Below are 12,053 nucleotides of genomic sequence, written 5' to 3' on the forward strand. Positions count from 1 at the left end.
TTCCTTAAAACCAGGCCAAGAGGTTGATTATCTCTGGGAAGCTGGGAAGAGAGGGCAGGAAAAGAATCCAGGGAGAAGAAAGAGGCAAAATCTTGGTTTTAAATATCAAAAGCAAAAAACCTGGGAGAATGAGAATAACATGTCAAAAGCTGCAGAGGACACAATTCAAATGATGCGCAGGGCTACAGAATCCCATGTGCCTGGGTAGGTGCAGGGAAAGCTGAGTATTCTCAAGCAGACTCCTACCTTACCTCCAACTATGGTTGACATACAAAGGCTTCTATAGTGGCTGAGGAAAGAGGCCAATATTTAAAGACCAAATAGAAGGGAAACAAATAGAGGCTATGTCCTGATGCCAGGATTCACATAAATCTCTTCCTTCCAGTTGAGATTACTCCCTGAGTAAAGGGTAGGACTGGGAGTGGGGCAGAGAGAATCCTGAATTTGTCAGAATTCAAAATTGTCCAAATATTTATCATAAAGAGACTGAATTCTAAACCAGAAGTAATTGGGTTACAGTGAATTGGCAAATTAATTTTTGGTTCTCATTGGAGAGAGTTAAGATGGGGTATGCATGTGGTTATAAGCTAAACTGAGTTCAGTTATAGAGAAATAAAGTTATATTTTTATACATCAAAGTTGTGACTGAAAGGTAAACCACAACATGCTAATCCTGGGTTTATAGAGATAAAGTGCTGAGGAAACAAGGTGCTCTCAAACTAGGCTAAAAATCTATTCTGGCAAAATCAGAAAGACCCTCTTAGGGAAACTGCAAGCAGGTCTAGAGGACTGGCTTTCCAAATCCCACTAGTAGGCATGGTACTGGGTCCTTACTCTCAACCCTCTATGCTGGGCCTGCTGTAAGAGGCAAAGAGGAAGCCATGCAGCACTCACTGTCAGCCAGTTTCTCTTTCAAGGCCAGGACAGAGGGTTCCTAGCTATGCACACTTAACAGAATTGAAAGTTGGAAAGGAAAATAGAGTTGGAGAGGAGACAGGAAATGTGGAGACATAAGAAGAAAGAGAAAGAATAGGAGAGATGAAGCAGGGGCAGATGGATGAAGGGACAGGGTATATAGAGTGGGAGGAGGAGCAGAGGAAAAAGGATGAGAACGAAGCTAGAAAAATCTAAGAGAGGAGTAAAGAAAGAGTGGGTTATTAAAGATGGAAGGAGGCTTGGGAGAGGGGCTAAAAGTGGTGGTAGTAGGAAGACAGAGAAAGACCTTGTTTTGCCCTTTTCTGGCCATACATAGACCACCAATCTTGGGCCTAAAGGTACTGCATATTACTCTGGGATGGATAAGGAAAGGAGAAACGAAAATATCTCTTTCCATTCAGGGTTTCTTGTTAGCACTAGGTAGTTCTGGGAAGCCCTTCATGCCCACAGTCTGACTAGGTGCAGTGAGGAACTAGAGGCCGAGGAAGCCACTTCACCAGGTCGTCGATGGCATCTTTCACGGCTGTAATGGACAGCATCACCATCAGGGGTGTCATAGTTGTATACCATGTCAAGGAGGAGATCTGAGGAATCAACTAAGAGAGGGAAAGGGAGAGAATCTTGGGTCAGAAAACTCAAAGGATAATATATTCCCCCCCGCCACCACATCCCTCACCCTCAACATCATTTTCACCTCCATTTGTTCATACAAAATCCAACTGTCCTAGTTGCTTTCCACTGTTGTATCTTTCATATAACCCCCCAAATATAAGCAAACATTTCCCAAGGGAGGAGAAAAGAATAAAAGGCTCTAAGTTGCTACCTATCTATACTGAACCCCACAACCTTTGTGTTGATGGCAAAGAGTCATTTCTCCTTTGACAGTGAAAAGTAATGGGTGTGGAGAGTGGGTAAGAGTAGATACAGAAAAACTACATGCTCTCCCACACCCTTCAGTACAAGGAGGAGTGAGATGATCTGTCCCTCTCTCCCAATTTGGGCCTACCCTACCCTGCTTCCTGTTCTTATGCTGGCACTCATATTCTAAACCATCCTAAACCTTCTTTAGCACTCCCATATGTTGATTTTATGTCAGGGAGGCTGGGACAAGAAGGAGGAATAGAGTTGGAGTTCTGGTTGTGGTGAAGAATGTGTAGCCCCCTATGGTTAAGCTGAACTGTGGCAATGCAGCCATGATGAGGAGCTCCCCTTCCTTGGAATGTGGTGACCTTGTCCCTTTCCTAGTATAGAGGCTTGCTATACACTAGCTAATCCTGACCACAGCTATTCTAAGGGACTGGTCTGAGACTCCAGTCATCCATGTTCCTGTTGTCTAAAGACAGAAGACATTTCCCAGTTTAGGTAGGAGAAAAACTGATTATACAGCCTGACCCCAGAGAGGTTCGTAAAATACTCTGTGAAAAAGGCCCCCAAAAGCAATACCTGTAAAAATAGCAAAATGAGGAAATATGCATTTGCAAGTCTCTGGAACTGTTCAAATAGGTTCAGGGGCAGGAAATTAAAGACACTATATTTTGAGGTCTTGATGGTATTGTTCTGTGAGTAAACAAACAAACAAGAAATACACAATTAGACAAAAGACAGCTCAAAACTGGGTTAATAAGCAGCTGCCCCTACCTCCCAGTCTACCCCTCCCCTACAAAAAAGACCAAAACCACTGAGTGAAATGAGAAAAAGCCACCAAAGCACCCCAACTCCAACCACCAGCACGGGGAGGGAGAGAGGGAAGGAATCTCTAATTTCCCCCTTTTCCTTGAGGCCTAGAGAGGCCTAGAGGGTATAAAGAAGGCAAGGCTGCTCTATATGATACTTAGGGGAATGTATCTCTGCCCTGATAGAGTTCTTGTTTATTGATGTTATTGATAGTAATAATGATAATCAAATCAACAGCAATAAAAACTTACATTTATTGAATACTTACTACGTGAAAGGCACTTTTCTAGCATTTTATATGTAGCAACTCATTTACTCCTCACAACAACTCTATGAGGGGGGTACTTTTGAGGACGAGGAAATTGAGGTACTGCATCCAGAGCTCTCTAACAAAGCTTTCCTTAGCCGGGCAAACTCAGTCTGGTGTGCCTTTCTGTGCTTTTTGCAATGTTGAAGGATGTCAGATGCTAAAAGCAAAAAACTGTCTTTCAACCCTAGCCCACTGAAGGTTTCAATAGGGGTCACTATCAGCATTGGAGAATCATTTGGCCCTTAATTGTCCTAAGAGGATTTAAAGAGTTTTGGCTTATATCTAAGCTATTATTTTGCTGAGTGAAAATGGGAACTTGTCAACTTCCTCGATTCTGATCTCAAGATGTTCACAGGACCATCTTACTTTCTACCTTGGAGTCTTAAATCATTTGTCCTAAGATGTCAGAGCTCAAATCTAAGAGCTCTAAAAGCAGGAGAATAAGACCAAATAATTCTCTAAGTTCAGGGCTTATCTCCTACCTCTTCCATTTAAAAAGACAGAACAAAAGAATAAAAATAACTAATGGATACTAGGCTTAATACCTGACTGATAAAATAATCTGTACAAAAAATCCCCATGACACAGACTTACCTATGTAGCAAACCTATATATCCTGCACATGTGCCCCTGAACTTACAGTTTTTTGTTTTTTTTTTAAAAAAGAAGAACCTACCTGCTGGCCTGGAGTACAGATACCACTCAAGCATGAACAATTCTTGCTAGGCCCTGCCTTAGGAGGGCATCAAAGTCTTTCTCCCAGAGAATTAAAACCATTCAGTGCTAAGACTAAAACCTGAATCTTGTGTCCCCACCCAGAAAGTTAGATAGGCTATCCAGTCAAGCATTGCCCAAGGTCTATTTCCTCAGGGATGAGAAGCTGGTCATATTACTTAGCACTTATGAGTTTAAAGATCCAAGCCAAAACCAAGATTTCCTTGGTGTTCTCTCCATGATTTTCCAAATAATAATCAATCAGACACTATAGCATTTCTCAAGGCTTGCTCTGTTCACAGTCCTATGCTGGACTATACTAGTGGAGGCTGAAAAATAATTAGGGTCTCTTCTGGAGAAGCTCATGGTCTGTCTCGAACAAAGTTCTAGTGAAATGATCTCTAAGGGCCCTTCTTGTCATGAGAGTATATAATTCTAACATGGTAATAGCTTTCTTTGATCATAAGATACTTTGAATTTGTCCGTGTCTATGTCCAGATGGCTGTGATACTTGGACCCAAAGATCTTCTGAGAGGTGGCCTTACTGATGTAGCTAGCCTTCACTGTTGATTTTCCATTTGATTGTATAGCCATTTAATACATTTCAGGTTTCTACTCGTAGGTAGCATTCTGCCTCAAGATAGAAGTACAGGTATTTATTTACTAACTTGACAACTAGAGTGTTTCATTTTGCTCTTAAATGTAAAACCAGAAGCAATATCCTAATAACATCTCCTTAACTATGAAGTTCCTCAGGGTTTAGTCCTTTTGGCAGAGGTGATAAAATTCAAACATGATAGAGGTGGTTAATTTTGGTTTGGTTATTTTTTTCTTTGAGCAGTGATATGGGACTGAAGGTTAACTGGGAAAATAGAAGAGAATAAAAGGCCAAGGATATAATGAGAATCGGTAGTTAGGAGTTGGGAAGATGACAAGGAGTCACAGTGGAAGAAGGCAGAGAAATAGGAAAATGAGCAATGCTCAGGGCCAGGAAAATGAAATGGTGTTAAATATATCAGAATCAGTCAAATCTGTTCATTCACTCATTAAATATTCAATATATATTTATTGAATGTTGGCTGTGTGTATAACATTGTGATAGAAACTGTATCACAGATATACTCTGTATGCAGAGATAAATGAGATACCCTTTTTCCAAGGGCTAATTATTGGAGAAACAGAACTAATATTTTCAGAACCATACTTAACTCCTATGACCACCATGCAAGGTGAACATTATTATGCCCATTTTACAGATGAAAGAACTGAAGATCAGAGAAGTTAACAAACTTGCCTAAGACATTAAGGTTAGTAAAGGCTGAGCTATATTCAAGCTCAGATCTGTCTGATGCCCAAACCTAGATTTACTGTCCCCACTGCTTGTTACGTAGGTCTAGAAGATACAGAAGAGAAAAACCTGCTCTCATGGTCATATCTTGGATACTATTATTATCCAGAACCATTTGATATGGTTTGGCTCTGTGTCCCCCACCCAAATCTCATGTTTAATTGTAATTCCCAGTGTTGCAGAGGGACCTGGTGGGGGGTGATTGAATCATGGAGGCGGATTTCCCCTATGCTATTCTTGTGTTCTCACAAGATCTGATGATTTAAAAGTGTAGGATCCCCTTCACTCTCTCTCTGTCTTTCCTGCCACCACGTGAAGAAGGTGCTTGCTTCCCCTTTGTCTTCTGCCATTATTGAAAGTTTCCTGAGGCCTCCCAGTCATGCTTCCAGTTATGCCTGAGGAACTGTGAGTCAATTAAACCTCTTTTCTTCATACATTACCCAGTCTCAGGTAGTTATTTATAGCAGTGTGAGATTGGACTAATATATCACTCTTACTTAGAAATCATAAACTAATATCCCACAGAGACCACAAACATATATTTTTATATAATTATAGCTATGTATATGTATACATAGCTACACATGCATGTATGTTAAATCTGCAGAGCAAATACTATATGTTATAGCTGAAGAAGGAAAAAAAGAAAAAACTATTACAAAATTATGATGATGAAAACATCTCCAGGATACATTGTTAAGGTTCAGAATAGTATAAAAATAGGAAAATAAGACTATGTATTTGTATTTGCTTTATTTGCACAAAGAGACACTAATCTGATTAATACACACAAGAAAACTAACAGTGGTTCCCTCAGGGGAGCAGATATGGACAAAGATGGGGTATTGGAGCATGCCTTTTCAATATATATCTTTTCATGAATTACTTAGTCATAGATACATAAATAAGTGAAAAATGAACAATCCAATAGAAAGTGAGCAAAGATCATTAATAGGTATTTTCCAGAAAAAGAAATACAAAAGGCTAATTAACATGAATGTCATTTTCATCTAAGAGCTGGCAAAGATGAAAAAGATTGATAATAGTGAGTTTGATAGGAATGTGGAGAAACGGGCAGTCTCTACTTTAAGTAGAAACATAAATGGATATAATTCTTTTTGGGGGCAATCTGGCCTCTGATAATTTTAAATTTTTAGTGTGTTTTTCTTTTGGCACAGCCAATTTACTTTTAGGAAACTTTCACAAGATACAGTCACACAAATGTGCCAAAATATATGTATAATGGTGTTCATTCAGCACCATTTAGCATAGCAAAACACTGGAGACATTTAAATGTTCATCAATAGAAGACGGACTAAATAAATCAAGGTTTATCAATATAATGAAAAACAATGTCGCTATTAAATAAATGAGGGATATCTATATGTGTTGTCATAGATAAGTGTCTAAGTGAAAAAATAAAATTCTAGAACAATGCTTTCATTTGTGCAAGAAAAAGCTACAGTATTTATTTTCTGGGAGTTACATATAAACCTGAAATCTGAGACATTCTCTCCCTAGCTTATGTCACTGGATTAATTTTGGCTTCTGAGCCTTCATTGCACCACTCATTGTTTAGGAGCTTGAAAGAAAGTGTAATAGAATCTGTGTTATAGGATCTGCATCTACAAAGAATTTCATGCTCCCCCAACAAAGAAGAATATTATAGAACACTGACCCCCTTCTAAAACAGCCAGAGGGAAGACACTCACTGGATATACAAAAATACTGTTGAATTCTTTGTTGTTGGCTTGCAGATACCTTTCGTGTTCTGAAAAAAGATGGGATAAACGATGAGATGGATGCCCCTGTGTATATCGGACTGGGATGTTGGCTGCTAGTGAAGACTTCACTAGATCCCCACACTTTCTTGCTGAAGATACCTATTTAAGCATGGGATTTTGTCTCTTTAATCAAAATAATCAAGAAATATAATAAAAATAAAAATACTCAAGTATTCGAGCTTTCTGGAGGACAAGTAACTCCTGAGGAGTTCTCCACCATCAATGCTTCTAGTACTTCCTAGATTATGTCTCCACAGACAACAAGATGGTCTGCACCAATTTTACTGCCAAACACAGAAACCCAGCCTTCCCTCATAAGTCAATTTTAGCACTTTGTCTTAATATATCTGAGGCTGTTTTCCAAGTCAGCTTGTCCTAAACTTGCTTAACTAAATTTAAATTAGTAAATCATGACTGAGCATCTATTGCACAGAGGCCAGTGTACTGGATGCCGTGGAGGGATAAAACGATGAGTAAGACAGTCTCTGACTTCAAGGACTTTAGTATAGTAGAAGCCTGATAACTACTTGACAAAATCATTACATTAAAACATAGAGGTGTTTGTTACAAATTATTACAAATAGTGAGCCTGTTACCATGCTATGAACAAATATATATATACACACACACACATACATACATATATATGTGTGTGTATATATATATAATCAATAGATCTTTCTCCCCTGAATGAAATATTCCTATAGTCTCTTTGGTTCTTCCTTGGTTCAGCAAGCATTTGCTGAGTTCTTGGCAGGTTCAGGCCCTGTGCTAGGTCCTAGGGTTATGAGATGAGGAAAACGTCATCCCTGACCATCTTGGTACTCCTATTCCTAGTAGGAAAGACAAATACAAAATAAAATTTCAATCTAATGTAAGGGCAGAGATACAGATTGGAGGTGCACAGAAGAGGGGATGGAAGTCAGGGAAAGTAGGACATAGAGGTATTCCTGGAGGAGAAGATGCTTTAGTTATTTGGATGATACGGATTAAGTGCTTCCCAGTTCTCTTAAGCCTATGTATTATACCAAGCAATCTAGAATTTAGCCTGAAGGCTGACAGTGCTCCTAAGCTTTCTACCCTTAATGCTTCTAGTAATTCCTAGGTAATGTCTCCATAGAATTTGCCCCCTCAGAGAGTGGGCCGTAGCAACTCCTCTGCCTCTGAGTTGTATTGAATATCTACTTTAAAGCTCTTCTGGCCCCCTAAGGTCCTCCTTGGCCCATGGCTCACAAAAATAAAAAGAAACTTCCTTCCTTGGCCCTCAAAAATTCTATCCTAGGCTACCAACTCCTACTCTGATCTTGAGCTACTTGATTCATTCCTCCAAGAGGAGTCTCTGGCTCCAGGTCCTAGAAACCCAACCCTGCAATTGTTCAAGTTTTTTTTTTTAGCTATGATTCATATAATATAAAATTCACCCCCCAAAAGTGTACAATTGAGTGGCTTTTAGTATATTCATGGTTATGCAACCATCATCGTTAATTCCAGAACATATTCATCATTCTCCAAAGACACCTCATACATATACTCTCAGTCTCACCTCTCCTCTCAGTCCCTGGTAGACACTACTAATTTACTCTCTGTCTCTGTGGATTTGTGTATTCTGGACATTTTACATAAATGGAAGCATAAAATATGTGGTCTTTCGAAACTGGCTTCTTTCACTTAGAATAATGTTTCCAAGGTTCATTCATGTTGTAGTATGTATCAGTACTTCATTCCTTTTTACATCTGAACAATATGTCAATGTTTGGATGTACCACATTTTACTTATCTATTCATCCATATTTGGGCATTTGGTTTGTTTCCACCTTTTGGCTACTGTGAAGAATACAGCTATGAACATCCATGTATAAGTTTTTGTGTAAACATGTTTTCATTCCTCTTGAGTATATACCTAGGAGTAGAATCAATAGGTCAAATGGTAACTTTATGTTTAATTTTTTGAGGAACTGCTTAACAGTTTTCTACAGTATCTGTACTATTTTACATTCCCTCCTCACAATGTATGAGTGTCCCAATTTCTCCACATTCTCTCCAGCACTTGTTATTGCTCATGCTTTTTACTGTAGTAATTTTAAAGGCTGTGAAATAGTATCTCACTGTGGTTTTGATTAGCATTTCCCTAATGACTAATGATGATGAGTATCTTTTCATGTGCTTATTAGCTATTTGCATATTTTTCCTTTGAAGAAATGTCTAGTCAGATTATTTGACCATTTTTTTAAAATTTCAACTTTTGTTTTACATACAGGGGGTACACGTGCAGTTTTGTGGCATAGGTATATTGCATCAGCAACCCCTCCCCCGCTAGTGTCCACAGTGTCTACTGTTAATGTCTTTGACCATTTTTTTTTTTTTTTTTGAGGCGGAGTCTTGCTCTGTCACCCAGGCTGGAGTGCAGTGGCCGGATCTCAGCTCACTGCAAGCTCCCCCTCCCGGGTTCCCGCCATTCTCCTGCCTCAGCCTCCCAAGTAGCTGGGACTACAGGCACCCGCCACCTCACCCGGCTAGTTTTTTTTTTTGTATTTTTAGTAGAGACGGGGTTTCACTGTGTTCACCAGGATGGTCTCGATCTCCTGACCTTGTGATCCGCCCGTCTTGGCCTCCCAAAGTGCTGGGATTATAGGCTTGAGCCACCGCGCCCGGCGGTCTTTGACCATTTTTAAATTGTGCTGTCTCTTTATCACTGAACTGTAAGAGTTCTTTATATATTCTGGATAGAAGGCCCTTATCAAATATATGATTTGCAAATATTTTGTACCATTCTGAGTTGTCTTTTCATTTTCTTGAAAGTTTGCTTTGAAGAAACAAAATTTTTTATTTTTTTAAGATTTTTTTTAACAAAATTTTTTATTTTGATGAAGTCCTATTTGTTTTTTCTTTGGTCATTTGTGTTTTTGGTGTCATAGTTAAGAAACCATTCCTAATCCAAGGTCATTAGAATTTACTCCTATTTCTTTTTCTAAAAGTTTTATAGCCCAGATGCAGTGACTCACACCTGTACTTTGGGAGGTTGAGGCAGGAGAGTTGCTTGAGCCCAGGAGTTCAAGACGAATCTGCGCAACACAGTGAGATCCCATTTCTACAAAAACTAAAATTAGGCATGATGGTGCAGCCTGTGATCCCAGCTATTCAGGAGGCTGAGGTGGGATGATCACTTGAGGCCAGGATTGAGGCTGGCCAATGAGCCATGATTGCACCACCACACTCTAGTCTGGGCAGCAGAGCAAGACTCCAAAAATAAATAAATAAACAAAATTAAAAAGAGTTGTATAGTTTTAGCTCTTACATTTAAGTCTTTGATCTGTTTTGCATTAATTCTTGTATATGGTGTGAAGTAGGGGTCCATTTTTATTTTTATATTTTTGTATATGTATATCCAGTTCTACCAGCACCATTTGTTGAAAAGACTATTCATTTCCCAATGAACAGTTTTTACGCCCTTTTGAAAATCAATTGACCATATGCATTTTCTGTATCTACTGAGATAATGCGGTTTTTATCCTTCACTGTGTTGATGTGGTGTATCACACTAATTAATTTGCATATGTTAAGTGATCTTTGTGTCCTAGAGATAAGACCCACTTGGTCATGATATATGATTCTTTTACTGTGATAATGGATTTATTTGCTAGTATTTTGTTGAGGAGTTTTGCATCTATCAGAAGTATTGGCCAATACTTTTCTTTTCTTGTAGTGTCTTTGTCTGGCTTTGGTATCAGAGTAATGCTGGCATGATAAAATGAGTTTGAAAGTGTTCTCTCTTTTTCAATTTTAGGAAGAGTTTAAGAAGGACTAATGTTAATTCTTTTTTAAATGTTTGATAGAATTAACCTGTGAAGCCATCTGGTTAATTGCCTGCCTTGACCTCCCAAAGTGCTGGGATTACAGGCGTGGGCCACTGCACCTGGCCTGCTGGGAGGTTTTTGATTACTAATTCGATCTCCTTACTTATTAGTCTGTTTAGAGTTTTCCTTTGTTAATCAGGCTTGGCAGGTTGCATGTCTCTAGGAATTTATCCACTTCTTCTAGGTTATTCAATTTGTTGGCATATAACTTTATAATAGTCTCTTGTGATCCTTTTTATTTTTGTGGCATCAGTTGTAATCTTTTCTCTTTCATTTTGAATTTTAGAGTCTTCTCTTTTAAAAATAAAAGTTTACTTAAGGGTTTGTCAATTGTGTTTATCTTTTCAATAAACCAATTCTTAGTTTCAGTAATTTTTCTTATTGTTTTTCTATTCTCCATTTTATTTATTTTTACTCTCACTCCTTCCTTCTGCTAACTTTGGGCTTAATTTGTTCTTTTCCTAGTTCCTTAAGGTATAAAGGTAGGTTGTTTAATTGAGATCTTTCTTTTTTCCCTTAATGTAGGCATTTATTGCAATAAACTTCTCTCTTAGAACAACTTTGTTTTGTTATGTTTCCATTTATATAAAGGTATTTTTACTTTACCTTTTTGATTTCTTTTTTGATCCATTGGTTAGTCTAGTTTCATACCATGTGGTTAGGAAAGATACTTAATATACTTCCAATCTTTTTACATTTGTTAAGACATGTTTTGTGGCCCAACATGTGATTTATACTGGGAAAAGAACAACATATTCTGCTGTTTGGGGATGGAATGTTCTGTATATATCTGCTAGGTCCCTTTGGTCACAGTGTTATTCAAGTCTACTGTTTCCTTGATTCTGTTTCTGAATGATTCTATTGTTGAAAGGGGATTAATGAGGTTCTCTACTATTACTGTACTGCTGTCTATTTCTCCCTTCAGTTCTGTTTATCTTTGCCTTATATATTTAAAGTAATTATAGATAGGTAAGTATTTACTATTGCCATTTTGTTAATTGTTTTCTGAGTGTTTTGTAGTTCCTTTGTTCCTCTCTTGCTGTCTTCCTTTGGCCTCATACATTTAAGTGCTTTGTTGTTGGATGAATTTATACTCATTAGTGTTATATCCTATTTATGAATTGGCCCTTTTATCATAAAATAATGACCTTTTTATCTTTTATGACAGATTTGTCTGACATAAATATAGCCATCCTTGCCCTCTTTCAGTTACCATTTGCACAGAATATCTTTTTACATCCCTTCACTTTCAGCCTATGTATGTCCTTAAAGCTAAAGTGACTCTCTTGTGGGTAGTATATTGTTAGATCTTGTTTTTTTGTTTGTTTGTTTTGTTTTTTCATTCAACAATTCTAGTCAGTCTTTTGATGGAAGAATTCAATCTATTTACATTTAAAGTAATTATAGATAGGTATTTACTATTGCCATTTTGT

The 12,053-nt window shown here is 38.1% G+C and overlaps 1 protein-coding gene across 2 annotated transcripts in view; it reads right to left on the reverse strand.

Moving 5' to 3' along the window:
• LOC117099018 (phospholipid-transporting ATPase FetA-like) overlaps window positions 1-12,053 on the reverse strand; it is a 119,539-nt gene that overhangs the window by 71,019 nt on the left and 36,467 nt on the right. For both annotated transcript variants that reach the window (XM_033238181.1, XM_033238180.1), the window contains exons 3-5: window positions 6,695-6,753; window positions 2,380-2,493; window positions 1,434-1,532 (exon numbers count right to left, since the gene is read on the reverse strand). In XM_033238181.1, coding sequence (XP_033094072.1) covers window positions 1,434-1,532; window positions 2,380-2,493; window positions 6,695-6,753 — 272 coding nt within the window. The remainder of the gene's footprint in view (window positions 1-1,433; window positions 1,533-2,379; window positions 2,494-6,694; window positions 6,754-12,053) is intronic.

The sequence above is a fragment of the Trachypithecus francoisi genome, unplaced genomic scaffold, assembly GCF_009764315.1.
Source record: "Trachypithecus francoisi isolate TF-2019V2 unplaced genomic scaffold, Tfra_2.0 Lachesis_group16, whole genome shotgun sequence".
Lineage (NCBI taxonomy): Eukaryota > Metazoa > Chordata > Mammalia > Primates > Cercopithecidae > Trachypithecus > Trachypithecus francoisi.